At 42.2% G+C, this 19,729-nt stretch overlaps 1 protein-coding gene across 19 annotated transcripts in view; it reads right to left on the bottom strand.

Moving 5' to 3' along the window:
- Positions 1 to 19,729, bottom strand: part of MYT1L (myelin transcription factor 1 like) — a 703,503-nt gene that overhangs the window by 274,882 nt on the left and 408,892 nt on the right. For 18 of the 19 annotated variants that reach the window (XM_068280353.1, XM_068280352.1, XM_068280366.1 and 15 more), the window contains 3 exons: positions 17,029 to 17,083; positions 16,809 to 16,842; positions 5,958 to 6,020 (listed from right to left, as the gene is read on the bottom strand). In XM_068280353.1, coding sequence (XP_068136454.1) covers positions 5,958 to 6,020; positions 16,809 to 16,842; positions 17,029 to 17,083 — 152 coding nt within the window. The remainder of the gene's footprint in view (positions 1 to 5,957; positions 6,021 to 16,808; positions 16,843 to 17,028; positions 17,084 to 19,729) is intronic. The other variant, XM_068280362.1, reaches the window with a different exon arrangement.

Genomic DNA, 19,729 nt, shown 5'->3' with positions numbered 1-19,729 from the left:
CCCCTCAAACAAGCTGAAATTGAGAGCAGAGACCTGTCTGTGAGGGATAAACAATGCACACACACAGAGCCTGCAGGGGGCGGGGAGGGATCATGCATAACTTCTCCCTATCACAGCAGAGGCAGTGCATTCCTTTCTGGGTCGACAAAGCTTGACAAAGAAGATTAGATATAGTACAGAGACAGTGCAACTAGAAAAGGCTGCAGTAAGCCAGAGCACATTAGAACAGGTATAGGAACCTAAAGGATACAAGAAATAAGGCTGATAATTTTGTTACAGAGTCCCTTTAAGATGTTCTGCTCTAATAATAGCTAATATATAATGAGGGCACTGGCTGAAGCAAGGTCGCTAACAGTAGGGGCACCCGTTCTAAAAACTGCTGTCATGGCCGATGCATTTTGCTTCAGTTCCCTTTGGTCAACATTAAATATGCCCTCATAAAATATCTGCAGTTCAACCAAAATATAGAACTTCACAAGACATTTACCAATGATTTGGTCACAGAGCTTTAAATTATACTTCTGGTGTTTCAGCTACTTTGCACTGTAATTGCTTTACTAATTATCTATATTTCTGATAAAAAAAAAAAAAAACCTGCCTCAAGATATAAAATGGTTTAGGACCTAAATCATCCACCTTAAAACAGACCTGAACTCAGAACTTCCTCTCTGTTCTAAAAATAAGCAACAGCATATTAACCTTTAAAGAAAAAAAATATTTGTTACAGCTGATACAAATCCTGCAATAAATCTGCAATGTGTCTACTTCCTGCTTTCATGGAAGCATACATAAGGTTAACATCCTGTATTTACAAATTAACTGCTCTGTCACAGCAGCCAACTGACACAGCTAAGAGATCAAATTACAGTTGTGATTAGTCACAGGTGAGGGGGAATTTAACAGGCTAAACTCTCTAAATATATACAGGGTGAATTTCTATGTGTTTCCATCTGTCCTGTGCAAGAGTTCAGGTCCAATTAAGGTCTGTAATACCAGTGATAATGAATTTCTTCCACAAGTCTGAACCTGGATCAAAGTCATTTTCAGTAGATAATGATAGACATAATGCAGTATTACTTCTTTCTCAGTTGGCTAAACAACATCAGTCATCATACATGTATTACAATAATTCTGGTCAGCGTTACAGGAAACAACCAATGAACTGAACTCCAGATTGGATGATTTGATTTTACAAATAACAGAAAGGCCTAGTTACTAGTACATAGACCTGATATTCACTTCCTATTTGATCAATCATACAACCAGGTTATCAGATTGTTAGAGAATCAGACGAGATCTGCTGCAGATCAGTGTGACATAAACAGGGTTCATTTTGCTGCCAGCAAAAATAACTCATTAGCTTTAAAGGGAACTTGAAGTGAGGTTCCCTGGCAGTCCTGCTGATCATTCTGGCATCAGTAGGGTCTGAATCACACCTGAAACAAGCATGCAGCTAATCTTGTCAGATTTTTTTGTCAGAAAAATCTGATCTGCATATGCTTGTTCAGGATCTATGGCTAAACATATTATAGGCAGTGAATCAGCAGAACTGCCAGGCTATGTGTATTGTTTAACCACTTCAGCCCAAGGTTTGTCAGCTTATGGACACAAGCATTTTTTACATATTAGGGCTTCTCCCATTCATTTGCCAAATAACTTTATCACTACTTAACACACCTAAATGATCTATATCTCATTTTTTGCCACAAATTAGGCATTTTGTAACAAATGTATGTGTTTATTTATTTTTAGTAATTATTTTATTGTATTCTCTCTAAGAAGAAAAAACAAAAACAATGAAAAAACAACAACATACGTACAGTACATATTTTTCCATTTACATCTACTGTAGTTTTAAAATAAACAATGCTACCGTAGATAAAACCAACACCTTTTATTTGTCAATTTGTCTTGGTTATCTCAACATTTAAATTATGTCCCTAGTGCAATGTAAGACAATAATACTTTATGGAAATTAAGGAAATAAAGGAGCATTTTTTGGAAATAAAGGAGCATTTTTTCTGTGTTATACTTTTTGTTTTTCACAGTACTCTTGCAATAATTAAAATCCGTTATTTGCAAAAATAACAAAAATAACAGTAAAATATCTGACTGGCATACATAGCTGGCATACATATTTTTTAAAAAATCCCTAAGGTAACAATTTAAGTATTCTATTTTAAATTCTGTCACTTTGTTTTCTTTTTCTAAGTGTTTATTTTGGTACAGAATACAAGAAAGTAAAAATGTTATTGCTTTTGATTCAGCTTGTCACTAAAAACAATTTACAAGACATAGGCCTCAACCCTAAAACACCCTAAAATCTATACTACAGCATATCACTGTTAAAAATAGTACTTTATATAACTCATTTGATAGCTAGTTGGCCACGTAGTAGCCCATTAACTCCAAAGTGGGCTGTTTTTTTTCCCACAATTTTAGTGCCATACTATATTTGTATAGCCCCAGAAGACTCTGGACAGCAGAAAAAGGCCACAAGTGTCATCATTATGGAAAGCTAACAACCAGGGCTATTCAAAAGTGGGTGTTTTGTAAGGTACCGACTCCTGTAATTTTGCTGAAACTTTTTTTTTACAAACGTATTTACAAAGACAGCCACATTGTAGCAAAACATTTCAAAACAATTTAATTTTGCGACCTTTAATTTTGCAGTTCACTCATTTACCACATAATTAATTACAGACAAGTTTGTCAGCAGACAAATCTATTTTTAGTTTACACACAGAAATATACATTTTACAGAAACATGATGTACCATTTCCTCCTGATTGTGTCATAATCCTATATTTATTTTCAGCCATTCAATGCACAGGGGCACTTTTGCTTACTAAACCACCCAATGTTTCTAAAGATATTTTACTTATTGATAGAAAAATGTATATCTTTTTTAATTAAGAAATTAACCATGTTTTTTCTCCCCAATAAGTAGTTGATTTTACTTGAGTACTTTAATTGAGAACATAGCATTTACAATCAACGGAAACGACATGTTTATCTTATCATGTCATGTGCCACTTCAAGTACTCATTTTCTTTAGCTATCTAACTTGAAGTCCAAGTGAGAAAATTATGAAGTCCTTAATATCCTGTTTTTTCTGAATTCTTTAAAGGAAAACTTAAGCATAAAAAAATAAGATAAAAAAAAGGTTTAACTAACCTAGGGTTCCTTGAACCCACCTGCAGTCAACCTCTGCCCACACATCCTTGAGCAACCCTCCAGTCAGCAGCAGCAACCCCCTCAAAGCTGGCCGGTCGTGGGCAGTAACATGCTATTGCTATTCAAGCTGTGCGCATCCTGATCGCGCTTCCACGGCTGGGAGCAATCTGCGCATGCTCAATGGTGATTTTTCTGTACTGCACATGTGCAGAACTGTGCTGTGCACAGGAGTGTGATCAGTATGCGTGTGGCCAGGCAGCTTTTAGGGGTCACTGCTGCTCACTGGAGGGTTGCGGCAGGACAGTGCAGGCGCAGGATGATTGCAGGGGGCTGCAAGAAGCCCTAGGAAAGTTAAACTGTATTTTTTAATTTCAATTAAGATTTCCTTTAAGGTTGGACATGTTGGAAAATTCAGACCAACTTTACCAAGAATTGTATGGCGTGTGATAGGTTGTCAAATTGCATTCAACAAGAACACATTGTATATAGCTATTAAGTACATACCAACCGTTGTTTGTATAAACAACAAAAATAATAGAATTATGAAAGAGTAGGTGTTTTTATGTATATGATGAAAAGATGGAAAGAGTATGTTATGGTATGTCGTGTGAAAATAAACTCTAAAATTTGGAACTGTGTTTTTTTTTTTTGTAGCATTATCATAACATGTAAGGCCTTGTTCTCATTATCAGATGCAGATGGCCATGCAATCGGACCGCAACACTAATTACTCCATCTGCATTTCCATGCATTGTGTGGCTGATTCCATTCACTATTGTGAATGGGTCAGCTGTGCGTTTTGGCAAAAATGCGTGCAGCATGCGTTTGTGCAACGCACTGGTATGAAACGCATGCAGTGTGAACATCACACAGTGCAGTCTATGCACTTCTGATGTTCGTGCATGTCTGCCTCCTACACGTGTTGCCGAAATACGGACGGCAGCGCATGTAATGAGAACGAGGCCTAACTGTATTGTACTCTGTTTATTTATTTAATCAATAAACAAAAATCATTTGTGTTTGTAGCAAAACAAAGTGTGGTAAGTACAGTTGTAAGTAGCAATGTGCAGTGGTAATTGTAATGCTGAACACCAAAATGCTCATCCCATGAGATAATGATAGACGTACAGAGATGGAATATAATGTCCCAGTGAAAAATGTAGTTCTATGAAAATGAAAAGTGATCAAAAGTTGATTATTGATTGAAAGGTAGGAAATGTAGGTAAGAGGTTTTCTAACCAACCAACTTTTTCAACGTTTACAATCTGTTTTCCAGAAATTGCAGCAATATCAAACATTATTTTCAAAACTCCCAATCAACAGAAAAATTGGTTCAGATTGGTTGAATCAAATCAAATAATAAAAAAAAAATAATGTGTGTGTGGCCACCTTAAAAGGAAACCAAGGTGCAAGACCAATGGAAGCTGCCATATTTATTTCCTTTTAATTAAGCCCAGCGGCCCAGCAGTCCTGCTGATCTTTCTGGTCAGTAGGGTCTAATCACACACCTGAAACTAGCATGCAGCTAATCCTGTCAGATTTGTCATAGACAGACACCTGATCTGCGCAGGGCTGGATTTCTGGAAAGGCCGCAAAGGCCCGGGCCTTGGGCGGCTGAAGGCCAAGGGGCACCAGAACCTGAACATGAAAGAGGGAAACTGATGCTCAAGGGAGCAGTTCATGAAAGAAAGGGGCTGCTGTACATGGCTGATACACATAGAAGAGGGGGCTGAACATGGAATGGGAGGGGTGCTGCTGCACGTGAATGGGGAGCCACAACATACTTGGCCTAGGGGCACAAAAAGTATAAATCTGGCCCTGGATCTCCATACTTGTTCAGGGCCTATGGCTTAAAGTATTAGAGGCAGAGGATAGTAATCCTAACATTTGCATAGCGCTTTTCTTGCCCAAGGACTTCTTATTGAATAGGTACTGACCCTAGCCAGGATTCAAACCCTAGGTTCCCATGTCAAAGGCAGAGCCCTGAACCAGTACCCTATCTAACCACTATCTAGGCAGGATCAGCAGGGCAGCCAGGCAATGAGCATTACTTACAAGGAAACAAACATGGCAGACTCCATATCCCTCCATATCCCTCTCATATCCCTCTCATCTCAGGTTCCCTTTAACAGAACTTGAAAGTGATCTGCCAGTGACAGCTACCACAGGACAATCTTACAGCCACAGGTCTCCTGAGGTCCGTACTTTGATGGGCCAGTACGGTTTTGGCAGCATAAGGGGGTCCTACACAATGTTAGGCAGGAGTTTTTAAGGCTTTGGCTGATTACTGCATACAAAGCATTCAGACTTTTAGGCTTGCTGGCATCTATTGAAAAGCTTGACATTTGTTTTCAGTGGCTTAACCCTTGTGGGGATGTCGCTGAGTACAGGAATGCCAGCAGTTCTGAAAGTATTGTGTAACACCTACAGGCCTGTGTTACCGCTTTCATGAGCTCAAAGGGAGAAAAAGGAAACAAATGATAAAAGGTTTGTGTTCACCCACTGTTCTGGGGTAGCTGTGAGTCATCCCCTTCCTCAGCATCCCAGAGATGTTTCAATTACTCATGTTGCTTCACCAGTAACATCAAAAAAGTGCAAAGCTGAATGCAGTTTAAAATGCAGTCAGTCAGCGGCACTCTACAGACAATGGTTTGATGAAGGGCCTCAAATGAACCAGCCGATCGGGTAACTTATCATATTACGTGCATACAAAATAAGCAAATATACCGGTGATGCTTTTTCAAACAGAAACATTGAGATAAAAATGTATCTATAGTTACCTTCTATGTCTTGCATATTTACCACTAACATGGCCACTCCCATCGCAGCCAGGAGTAGGACAGCTGTAGGGAAGGAACAAGGGACAATGATGTAGTTGGTGAAAGTCTACAATAAAACACTAAGCTAGACTTCAACTATTAGAGGCTAATTAGACAGAAGACCTCGCCCAACTTTACAGTCCTTTCACACTGTGGATGTTGCATTGCGCTAAGATTGCAATGCAACAGAGCCAAAAAGTCGAATTGTGTGGTAGCCTTGCGTTCTTACTCCAAAATAAGTCACTATGAAATGTGGGTGCCCGGGAATAGCCGATAGTACAGTATAGGCAACATTTACAGATTTTCTACTTTTTTTTAGTTATAATTACTATAGTAAAATATTGGTGAATAATACTAATATTTTACTTCAACTAAACCTTTCCCTATTCTCATATAGATCCCTCCCTCTACCGATGCCTAACCCTAAACCCATCATGCTTAACCTCAACCACCCATGCCTAACCCCAACCCATCATACCTAACCTTAACTGCCCCTCCCCCACGCCTAACCTTAAAAACACTCCCACACACACATGCTTACCCTTAAAACAAACTTATTTCCCCCTCTGCCACCACAAACATGAAACAACAACAGAAAAAACCTCATTGTAGGCGCCCATTCAAATATCAGTTTTACTAAGAAATTTGAGCTCCAAAGTCACTCTATAAGTAGCGTTGCTTTGGCATTGCGGTGCGACCATACTGCCACTGTAAAAGTGCACATTGTCCTGTTAACACATTGCATGCTGTGTGTTACCCCGAAGGACAGTCCTATAATGCAATCAATGTGATAGTCCATTTGGAATGTTATTGTATTACGTTGTGATGCGAAGATATTATCCATTGCGACACAGTGTGAAAGGATCCTTAATTCCCTAGCTTAGCAATAACAGCACACAGAAGGTTTTTAATTCAGGGTTAGATACAGAAAAGTGAGTTTAAGATAAATTGTCAGCTGCTTAAGACAAGGTTACTATGAGCAAATCTTCACCTATCTCTTAGTTGCAAACAGGTAAAGAGTATGGCTGCTATAGATGTTTCCTCCTGGCAGGTAATTGAAAGGGAAGTGTCCTTCCCTGGTGGATGCAGACAGGCAATTTAAATGGATGTGTCTTTTTGCACTAAATGTAGACAGGTGGAGAAGAACTTTTTTTGCTGGTTACCTAGCAAACTTTTTGACTATTTAGTAACAAATGAGTATAAAGAGCAGACATAAAGTTATGCTGAGGATACAGTTGTCATTGTTTACAAAGCTGAGTGATTGCTGTTGCAGGCATCAAATTAAATAAATGTCGAGTTTTGCTGGAGTTTTAGGTTTTTTTTGTATCCCAGCTCTCAACAGTTTCTTAGTTTCCCTGGTATGAAAGATCTTTCATGTAATGTTGGTGGTTAAATTCTCAGGCTTCACTTGCAGAGCCACCTACCGGTGAATGGTGAACCTATTCCTTTTTAAGGGAACCTGAGGTGAGAGGGGTATGAAGGCTGCTATGTTTATTTCCTAGTAAACAATGTTCATTGCCTGGCTGTCCTGTTGATCTTCTGGCATAAGTATGTCTGAGTCAAAACCCTGGAAAAAGCATGTGGCTAATCCAGTACCTGGTCTGTTGCATGGTTATTCAGGGTTTATGGCTTAAATCATTAGAGACCCAGGATTAGAAGAACTGCCAGGAAACTGGCATTGTTTAAAAGGAAATACATATGGCAGCCTCCATATCCTTCTCACCTCAGGTTCCCTTTAATCTAGCCAAGTATAAACTGAATTTCAATTCACTAAGAAATGCAACCAACTGTGGGATAAAGACCCAGCTGCTGCTCACAAGGGGTCTCTATATAGACTACAGGTATGTTTTCTTTCAGCTCAACTGTTTCAAGAATGCATGGGGAATTCCATTCTGTACTATTATTTCCAATGTAGAATTCATCTAAATTTGTCTAAACCTCTTTAGTTTTTTTGGTTGAATAGCTTTTCAATTTACCAGCCTTTTTTTTGAATAGATCCAAATTCTTCAGGTTGGCGAATCTGAACAATTTTATATTGCATTGAAGTCATTACTGCCAACTTTAGCGGCTAATAACAAAGCCCCAAAGTATGCTAGAATTACCAAATCTGCTTGGTATGTTAAGGGGTAAAACTCTTTCAAATAGACTTTGTAGTCTTTGAGAAAAATCGTTTTTAAATTACGATAGGCAAAACATTTTTTTTTTTTCATGCAGTAATATGACAGATAATGAATCTACTCATTGGTAGTGATTTTTATTTTTTTTAAGATGAAACTTTATTGATTTTTAAGCATATAACAACAACACCAGTAGACCGGTGTAACAGGCAAGAACACATATACAGCCTTCAAAACAAGGAAGGCAAAACAAAAATAAACAAAAAAATCCCCTCATACACAAAGTGTACATGGTTGTATCTGTCACGGAGTGAGTAGGAGTGAGGGGGAAGGAAAGGGGAGAAGGTAGAGGCATCTCAAAATACATCCTGTACATGAAGGGTGTGGGGGACATAACGTAATCTGGGTAGTGAAAATTTACATGTCCATACCTTGGACAAGGGGGCTCTTCCCCAGGAGCAGTTGAAAAAGTTGCGGACAAAAATGGGCACAATTGTTATTTATCAATATATTTAAGTGCAATTGTTATTTATCGTAAGATAAAAAGCCGTAACACTATTGCAGGTGGCTGCAATTTATTAAAATGTATCATATTGTGGGGTGTTAAGGTTAGGCACCACTAGGGGGGTTTTAGGGTTGGGCACCACAAGGGGAATTAGTGTTAGGTACCACCAAAGGGGTTTTAGGGTTAGGCACCACCAGGGGGATCTTAAGGTTAGGTACCACCGGGGGAGGGGGGGGGGATTAGGATTAAGCACCACCAGGGCGGTTTTAGGGTTAGGCAAGCACCACCCATGGAGTTTAGGCACCACCAGGGGAGGTTTCTGTGTGAGAGTAGGGAGAGGTTAGGTTACAGTTAGGTTCAACATTATCGGTAAATTTACTGATAATGTAATACCCCAATTAAATCGTTATTTACAGTTTTTTTTATTTAACGTTGCACCTAAATTGTTATTTACCGATATTGCTAGTAATATCGGTATTTAACGTTGTGCCTAAATTAGCTCGCAACTTTTTCAAATGTATGCCTCTTTCTCACCTCCGGTGCCCAGAAGTAGGGCAGGGTCAAAACCCTGGGGGGGATTCATGGTGGCATGACCCCCAGATGCCCAACCCCAGTGGAAATGAGTGTAGGGGTACTGAAGTACCCCTTACACATTTCCACCAGGAGATAAAAATGAAGGAAAAATTCAGCCAACAATAACAATACTTACCTTAACAATAAACACTTACTTTAATGATCCCACACCAATATCCTCTTGAGACTTAATTAAAGCAAACCGAGCATCTGTCAATATTTTTTTTTTAAATGAACCTCCCCATAAGGGAGGTTCATAATAGTGTGCCGTTTGGGCTGTTACTTAAATACAGGCGACTGCTCTTGTGGACTTATGTCCATATGGGAGCCGCCATCTTCTCCACTAAGAGCCATATTTTCATATTCCCGGCGAAGGCGTGCACAAGCACATGCCACAATATATGCCAGGAGATGTAGTCCGTGGATAGGAGTACAGAGATGCCTTTGGTGGCCTTGTCTTCCAAGGCCCCTCCCCCATATCATGAACCATGTGGGCTGGCTTAACTCAGGGTGCGGAGCCCCACATGGTCCTAACTCCCCATTATGTCTATACCACCCTGTGTGGGTGACAAGGAGTTAAAGAGGCTTGGAAGGGGAAACCCTGCATTTTTTTTTTTTACAAAATAAATTTTTATTAGTGCAAACAATAAGCTTATTTGCTAGAGATCCTTATACAGTGGCTGAACAGTGATCTCTGGCAAAAGCATTGTAACTCGCCCCCAGTAGGAATTCTCTGCTGTTTTTAGGGATATGTGTACATTTTCACTAACAATGGGTAGGTTATCTGTCATTTAACCACATTTAAAAACATTTTTTTTCTTGGAATTCTAAAGGTGGCCATACACTGGTCGATTTGCCATCAGATCGATCAATAGATAGATCCCTCTCTGATCTAATCTGATCAGAGAGGGATTGTATGGCTGCGTTTTCTGCAAACAGATTGTGAATCGATTTCAGCATGAAACCGATCACAATCTGTGGAGCTGCCGCCGCCGCCTGCCCGCCAGCTATACATTACCTGTTCTGGCCGGCGTGACTCCCCCAGTCTCCAATGTCTTCTTCTCCGCCCTGGGTTCCGGACCGGCTGGCTTCACTTCCTGTCCGGGGAAGTTTAAACAGTAGAGGGCGCTCTACTGTTTAAACTTCCTGCCGGGACAGAAAGTTCAGTGAAGCTGCAGCCCTGGAGCCCAGAGCGTAAAAGAAGACAGCGGAGACCGGGGGAGTTGCGCCGGCTGGAACAGGTTATGCATTGCCGCTGTATTGCGTTGGTCGTCGGGCATTCGGACGCCGCTGTCGACACACTCCTGACCAGCCGGCGACCGAGCAAAATCTTCCACACGGACGAATCGATGGGAACAATTGATTTCGGACGGAAATAGATCATTCTGTCAGCGTTTGCACGACTATTTCACAGCAGATTCGATCACAATGATCGAATCTGCTGTACATTGGCGGGAAAATTGTTAGGTGTATGGGCCCCTTAAAATCGATTTTTACAGAACTACAACTACACTCTTTTAGAAAGTTTTTTTTTTCCTTGTTCCCACTGCTCTTCTTAATCATACAAATTTGGTGATTTTAACATGTATGGGGGCTTCACCATTAAGTGGTAGCAAAGTCGGCAGTATTCCTCAATTCCTCAAAGGTTGCAGTTTCTGGGGGGGCTCAGCGCACCTCTGATTCGAGGCCATTCGGAGGTGGCCTGGTGATGCGCTGATCCACCTTTTGTGCATTCCTCAAAGTCTGCCAAATTTGTCGAATGGAATCACATGTTTTTTGGGTCGTCGTCAAGGTCTGAATTCGAAACAGCCATTTTTGGGTCGAATATGCACACAACCCCGATTTGAACACCAACACTATTCACTAACTCATATTAAAAAAACAGACTGAAGAGGATTCAATAAAATCCCTGTATTACTGCTAGCAGGTTACCGCAAGTTGCTATACGGAACCCACGGAACTTGAGTACTGCAAGCGTTGCTATGGTAATGTGTGTTAGTAGCGCCATTACCATAGCAATGCGCATGTTACCCGAGTACCATTGGTCTTGCTAATAGCATAACTCGCGCTCTTGGTGTCAGTAATGATAGTAATTGTCTGCGCACAGCAGAGCCGGGACAAGGTCCTCCAGCACCCAAGGCTGAGACACCAAAGTGCGCCCCTCCATCCCTCCCACCCCAGCCATCACACACTGATTGCTATTAGACTAAGAGGCGCCACAGGGCCCACAACCTCCCCAACACCTTAATATCTAGTTATATGGCTTGTAGTCACTGCCATGTATCCCCTTTTCTTATTTCTTTCTGCTTCATACACAATTAGGAATGACAGCTGAATGAATTGTGCGCCCCCTCCTACACTGCGCCCTGAGGCTGGAGCCTCTCCAGCCTATGCCTCGGCCCGGCCCTGGCGCACAGCAATATTACCACATTTACGTGCATCAACCTCCATGTGCGCCTTTAAATGAAGGGTAACAATTCTGATTTTGTAAGGCGTTCCAGAGTCACTGCCTTTCTTTATGGATCATTTTTCTAACAAACATGACCAAATATAATACTTTTTTTTTTCATTTATTCAGCCAGTTTTTTTCTTGTCTTCTTTTGGTACTGAAGTAGTGTGAAAATCAGATGATGTTTTAGGTCACATTCATATAAAAATATAGAACATTTTTAAATGTTTATAAACTTTCAAGTCCACTGTATAACTGTAATAAGATGCAGAATGGTGATGTAGATGAAAGTGATGCTTGTACTTGAATGGTAGACATGGAGAGGTACAGTAAAACCCCCTTTACATGGAACTCAGGTATCCAAAAGTCTCAACTAACCGGCATGTCTGGAAGAACGGGGGCGGAACTTTCATTATGTGCAGAGCAGCAGACACACTTTCTGCAGCTACCAGTGACTTTCCTGTGTACATACATAGCACCTGGCTTGTCACCTGACTCACATACACATCACGGGAGCCATACACAGAGGACACAGGAAAGCCACTGGCAGCTGCAGGAAGTGTAGAAGATTTTCCACAGTTGAGTCAGCACCAAGTGTATATAAAGCACTGCTCAATAGATGATGAGCATGCTGCTTTTAAACCAATAAAAGAGCTTTATATACACTTCTGATGGTGCTGACTCAAATGTGGAAGACTCTCTGGAGTGTTAGAGTGTGGGGAGACACTGGGAGTCATAGCACATCACACATCCCCTCCTCGGGCGCTTGCTATACACTGAGGAAGTGTAGAAAATGGCGCCTGGATGTACAGTAGGTTGCTTTTGCTGTGAGCCACTCCACATGGAGGAGAAGGGAGGGTTAGTGCTACTTTAGCCCCAGTTGTTTGCCTTTCTGGCCGAAATTGGTCATATTAATCGGTCGAACATGCTGCAAGATGTTGGCCAATGTTGTCGGTAGGGTGCGCAGCAGTAAAGGTGAGCAATATCGGGACGAGCTACCAAAGCAACAAAGCCCCTGACACTGTCCCCCTAATGTTCCATGTTCCCTCTGGTGCCTAGTGCGCTATATATTATCTCTCTGTATCTGCTGCTGCCTCCAGGCTGGCTCCAGGCGCTGTCCTCCAACCATACTTGTGCCTCACGTGGTTGCCAGCGTACACATGGGCGAGCCTGTGACATCACACACGCAGCCGCATTACTCCGGCAATCACGTGGGCACGTGTATGGAGGGAGGAGCCAGGGGGAAGCAGCGGACAAGCAGCTGATATGGACAGGTAATGTGCAGTGCACTGGGCACCGGGGGGAACGTGGAACATAAGGGGGGAAAGCTTCAGGACGGCGAGGCGGTGTCACAAGGCCGATTCCGGATCGATTTCAACATGAAATCAATTGATTGGGAATTGGCCTATTGTGTATGGGTAGAAAACAGATCTCTCTCCAAACAGATTTGATCAGAGAGAGATCTGTCTTTTGGTCGATCTGCCCATATATCATCTGATGTATGGGCATCATCTGATGTATGGGCACCTTAAAGGTGTCCAACCCATTAATGATACAATCTTTACTGTACAATCTTGCAACTTCTATGCAATATTTACTACCTAAAATGGTTCTTTCAGCATAAAACACTTTAAACCGCAAGGATGAATTGCAACCATACATTGAATGTCTTTCTTTGTATTTGTATTTAAAATTTATATATTTATCTAGTTCCTATTTTAAATGGTACTGAGTATTTTGTCTTGTTCTACTCAATGTGTAGGTGATTGACGAGTTATACTAGTGATTTCATTACAGTTCGAGGGCCTTATGTCTGCTTTGCTCTTATTGTATTTCCTATAAACGTGTATATATTTTGATATACACACAATTTTATTAGGAATAGAACATATGTCATTGTCATTTTGTTTTTAATGTTTGGCTTGCAAACCACTTACATGTGTTATTTAATGCAACGTTCACAGTGGTGCATTGTGGTGCGATGTAACGGCCGCTTTGTAATGTGGCTGAAAGAGGCACTTAAAGAAGAACTCCAGTGAAAATAATGTAGTAAAAAAAGTGCTTCATTTTTTACCATAATTATGGATACATGATTTAGTCAGTGTTTGCTCATTGTAAAATCTTTCCTCTCCCAGATTCACATTCTGACATGTATTACATGGTGACATTTTTACTGTGGGCAGGTTATGTAGCTGCTCCCAGCTGTTTTGGCTGTTAGAGACAGCTATAAACAGCTAATTCCTGTCTGTGAACATTGTTACATTGTGGCAGTTTGCCCAGAGTACCGCGCTACTCAGAGCTTCTTGTGGGAGGGGTTTCAGCACAAAATCAGTCATACAGCGCCCCCTGATGGTCTGTTTGTGAAAATCATTATATTTCTCCTGTAAAAGGGGGTATCAGCTACTGATTGGGATAAAGTTCAATTCTAGGTTGGAGTTTCTCTTTAAGTCACTAAAAAATGAGTTTTACTCACCTGGGGCTTCCCTCAGCCCCCTACAGCTGATCGGTGCCCTCGCCGTGTCTCTCTGATCCTCCCGTGCCCCGCCGGCGACCACTTTCGGTTTCGGTTGCAATAGCAGCATAGGGGGCGATATTTTGGCTGGGAGCATGAAGAATCACTAGCATTCCCATGTCTGTCGGGTCCTGACAGCAAAACCGGAAGTGGTCGCCGGCGGGGACGGGAGGATCAGAGAGACACGGCGAGGGCACCGATCAGCTGCAGGGGGCTGAGGGAAGCCCCAGGTGAGTAAAACTCATTTTTTTTAGTGACTTAAGGTTCACTTTAACGCACTGCAATGCCCCACCTATGCCACGTTCACAGTGCAGCGGATGCGTTGCAGTAAAAGGGTGTGCGGCATCATAATGCACTTCATGCAGTGTTTTGCTGCTAAACGTGCTGGTTCACAGTGGAGGTGAGGCACACGTTTCATTGACTGTATGCTTCACCACTGTACCTGATGCTACACGAGCATGGCGCGATGGATTGGAACCTTTGTCCCAACCCATTGTGTTGCATACCTGCCAGCAGTAATGATCGTAATCAGCTAATTTACGCTTATACGTAATTATGATTTGTAAATTCAATCGATTTCGTAGTGATTCGTAATTTTGCCTAAAATTTTGTGTAATTTTTGCATAATTTTGTGGCGACTTTGGCAGTGAATAGCAAAGCCCCCATACATGGTAGTGACACCAACACTGCTACATATGTTAAAGAGAATATTGGGTACAAGTCAAAAAACAAATGTTCCAAAAAGACCTTGTAGTTTTTGAGAAAATGGATTTTAAAATTGCAAAGAAAAAGTGTTTTTTTAACTAAAAAAAATGACAGTTTAAAAACCATTTTTCTTTGCATATTTTAAAACGATTTTCTCAAAAACTACAAGGTCTTGTTGAAAAAATTATTTTTTTGACTTGTAACCCATATTCTCCTTTACATATGTAGCAACTGTGGTAGCAATAGCATGTATGGGGGCTTTGCTATTAACCGCTAAAGTCGGCATAAAATTTCACAAAAATTCCATGAAAATTATGCTAAATTATGAAATATTACTATTACATATGAAATTAATTACGATTTTCACTGAAATTTTGCATTACGATTACAATGCGTAAATGCGAATTTCGATGCGAAATTCCGCATATGCGAAATTTCGTCCCACCACTGCCTGCCAGTGGCGTAGCAATAGGGGATGCAGAGGCTGTGACTGCACTGGGGCCCCTGGACCAGAGGGACACACTAGGGGCCCTTCTTCATACATCTTGTTAGCTTATCATTGGAGCTATGCTGGTAATGAACAATTCTATATGTGCATTGAATAATGGTTTCCTTTCTCTGATTACACCACTTGGATACAGCTGTCTTTGATAGGTTTTGGGGCTCCATATCAATAAAGTGCTTGCAGCCCCATGTAAAACTCGCACTTGGGCCCCAAGCACCTTAGTTATGCCACTGGCTCCTGCTATCACAGTGAACACAATGCAATGACCACTATGAATGTAGCCTGAGGCCAATTTCACACTGGAAACTGGCGGTAGCACCGCAATGCTAAAAACAGCCTTCGGGGATTTCCACGTTAATCCCCCTTCTGGCTAAAAGCCAAACAGGAAGTGAAGCGCTGTAGTGCTCCCTTCCTGTGGCGGAAATACAATGTGCACAGAAGTGTATTTTAAAAATACACTTCCATGCATGTGCGCCGCAACGCAGACGTGAAAATAATTTAAAGAAAAACCCTGCATTGCCATAGATTTACATAAGTTCCGGTCCACCACACGTCGCCACGCATGTTGCCAGACAACGCAAGAATGCTCTTGCGTCAGATGCTCCATTACCGGCTCATCGCATCTGGTGTGAAAGGCCCTATAGAATTTCATTGCCCTTGAGCTACCCTGCTAAAAAAAAAGGGTAATGCACCGCAATGAAAACGTCCCAGTGTGAAAGGAGCCTAAATGTAGAAAGTAGAAAGCAGTGCCGCTGAAATCACATATAATAATCTGCCTGTGTCCCTGCATCCATGTGTTTAGGACAGTGAGCATGCGCGGCACGTGGGAGGACTTTAGACAGCACAGGAGGACGGGTGCAGGGGCGGGCGTGTGCGCGCGTGTTGTGGCATGCATGGGCGGCCGTTGTGTTGTGTGGAAGTGTTTGCGTAGCGGCCGGGCAACGGGGGGGAGGGGTTTGTGAGGGAATTAGCAGCCAAGCCCATTATTGTAATGGGCCTAAGGTCTAGTAAACTATACAAAGCCTGTAGGCCCTCTTTACTTTAATGAAGAAGCAGACAGGCGATTCCAGGGCCTGTATCTGAACAAATGACTAACACGGCTTTCTATATGTGAATGAAATGCAAAGAGGTGATTTACATATACTTCAATCCGCCTTAAATTCAGGGGATTGTTAGCGGAACACCCACAGGTGGATTATGGAGATGGAGGGCGAAAAAAGGACAGAAAGACACAAATCAAATAACTGGCATTAAAAAGAAAAAAAAAAAGAAGAAAAGAAGGCGATGCCAAATCTATTTTATTAGCAGGCCTCGGGAGAATTAATTTAATCAATGCATCAGGGCATGAGCGAGGCTCCGATGAACTTGAAAGTGCATTATGCCCATTAAAAGGCCTGAAATTTCTCGATGGCTAATGGGATGTATTTTACACTGCGAAGCACTAACCTGAACAGCTCTTGTATGGCGGGTTCCACAGGAACTGTAGAGAGAACGGAAAATATATAAAAATTTATCATCTATCATAAGTACCCCTCTGCTATAGAAAATTACCCAAAAGGTTATGCAAAAAGGAAGGGTCAGAATGAATTGCAGAGAGAGAGGCTGCGGGATGAAGGTCATTGGCTGAGTGGAGGCCCTGAGTGATTTAGTGAAGCACGGAACGTACCTCGAACACCTTTGGAGCGCGTGCGATGGCGTTTCTCGTCTGTATCCACCTCCATCTGGGAATAGATTAGCAGGCAGTGAATGCTCTTATCCTTCATGCACAGACTATCAATGCTCTGTCTGCTGCAGACTGTCACACAATCTTTTTCTATTTCAGACCTAGGATGTCTTCAGGTGATACGATAAGCTCAGTAATTATACGGAATACCAATGAATTACATGGGCTAGCAGTGAATTATTTACGTTTTCACACTTGTCATTGCTGCAATTCAAACTGTGATGGGGGTTTTCACCCTTTTTGTATTCTATATTCAGGGCTCTTTTACACTGCATGCCATTCAGATTTGCGATTTTACAATCGATTCCGATTTTTGAAAAAAAGTCCTGCATGATTTGTTTTATCTTGTTTTGCTGGCATCCAGTGAAAATCGCAAATCCGAACCGCAAATTGGAAATTGGTATAGCGATTTGCAGTGTAAAAGAAGCCAGATTGAGTCATAGACATTACTTTTTATGTATTGAATAGATTTGATTGAATTATGCAGTTTATTGATAACATTTCCTGGTTTTTGATACCTGCTTGAACTATTCACCCAGAGGTATATGCCACAGCTATTATGTAACTGTACACCACTGCTGTGGCTTTCTCTAACACTATGTGTGGTGCTATCCCATGTCCACCTTCATCCCCCTTTGTGTCCTTTAGCTCATGTCCTCCTACATCCCCCTTTGTCCACTGCTTCCTCCTTTGTCCCTGGGTCCTCCTTTGTCCCCTGAGTCCTCCTTTGTCCCCTGAGTCCTCCTTTGTCCCCTGAGTCTTCCTTTGTCCCCAGTGTCCTCCGTTCGTGTCCCCCTTTCAGGGCTGGGCTGAGGCAGAGGCAAAAGAGGCTCCTGCCTTGGGAGGCAGTGTAGGTGGGGGCGCACAACTCGCTCAGCTATTATTCCCCTATCATGTTTGAAGCAGAGATAAATAGGAAAAGGGGATACATGGCAGTGACTGCAAGCCAGATAACTAGAGATTAGGGTGTTGGGGGCCCTCTTAGTCTACTAGCAATCAGTGTGTGACGGCTGGGGTGGGAGGGATGAAGGGGCGCACTTAGGTGTCTCAGCCTTGGGTGCTGGAGGACCTTGTACCAGCTCTTCTCCCTATGTCCCCGTTTGTCCCAGGTCCTCCTCTGCTCCTCCACATGCAAAGTTAAAAGCAGCGTAATACAATTTTGTATCTCACCTGAGCCGACGCTGATCAGAGACCTCTCCTCTCCCTCTCTCTTCCCCCTAGTGCCGGTCACGTGTAATGACGTGATCAGGAAAAGCCGGCATTAGGGGGAAGAGAGAGGGAGAGGAGAAGCTGATTGCCGCAGGTGCTCTCAGATCAGGCAAGAAACGCAATTGTCAGGAGGAATTGAATTGAGTCATGTGACTCGGAGGGCCGCCCTGGGGAATGCTCGCAGTGCACCAGGCTGCCAGGGACCCAGTTTGAGGACCTCTGCACTAGTGGAAAGGAAATGGTCACAGATTGTGGAGAAGGAATACAGCTGGTATAAGAAGTGATGAAAAGATAAGGAAATTGAGCATGGGGTGCAGTAGCACTCGCTCAAAGCTATGGAATTACAGAATATTCAAGATAACACATCCCATTATTGTACACAATGAAAAACAGAATATGCACTGTGATCTACATAACACTATTCCATGTGGATGTTTGACAATCTGTATACAGTGGTTGCAAACACTTTAGCAATGGCAAATATCAAAATAAAAAGCAAAAACAAGAATATTCCCCTGCACAGAGTTTAGACTTGGGGTTATATGATCCATTCTATGATTTCTGCTATGGGAAGATTTGCTGTCTTACATTACTCCACTGTACAGCTGCTGTGTTCTAAGTCTATGACTAAGGACTCTTAGCCAGGAAATGCGTAAGCCGTCTCTCACTGTCCAGTATTGATGGATTATTAATAAAGCCTTTTGCGTTGGTGAAGCGGCGGATCTATTCTGTTGCTTGTAACTGTTTGCTGCAAAGATCCATTCATTTCTTACCTCCGTCATTGTCTCCCAAAAAAAAAAAAATGAATCCAGAAGAGAGCAGTACTAAGAACAGCTGCGATAATGTGCAGCACAAACCACTCTTCCAGACCCCTGCTAGAAGACCCAACAGTGAGAGGAAGAGACTCCAACAGAGAGGGGAATGGAGCACACACACACATCCTATATAATCATTTCCCTGTCCCATCATCCTTCTGCGTCCTTGTGTCTGTGTGTCCCTTCTGCCTGGTACATATGCGTGGCACGCGAGCAGACTTCAGGCAGCGGTCAGGCCATGCGCACGTGAGTTGGTCACAGCCTTGCACCCACGTGTGGGTCACAGCCATGCATGCACACGCAACCGATGGGAGGGAGACATGACTGAGCGAGTTTGGGTGGGGGGTCGCACCTGTGCACTATAGGCCAAACAGATTAGTAAAATTGGCCAAACACACCCATATGAAATAAGGCCATGCGAAATACAATAATCATGAGCAGGGACACTGGAGCGTGCATTTCATTTCACATGCATGTTATTACAATTGGATGTTATTTCCTGCTTGGGGGGAGGGGTGTCTTGGGGTATTGCAGATAGTGTGCAGAGGCAATATATGATAATCATTATCATATATAGCCCCTGCACACTACAGTGTTCATGTGTAAAAAGAGGAAACAGT

This window comes from Hyperolius riggenbachi, chromosome 4, assembly GCF_040937935.1.
Source record: "Hyperolius riggenbachi isolate aHypRig1 chromosome 4, aHypRig1.pri, whole genome shotgun sequence".
NCBI classification, from domain to species: domain Eukaryota; kingdom Metazoa; phylum Chordata; class Amphibia; order Anura; family Hyperoliidae; genus Hyperolius; species Hyperolius riggenbachi.
Note: the sequence above shows the minus strand (reverse complement) of the source record. Positions and strands in the feature narration are given on the sequence as shown.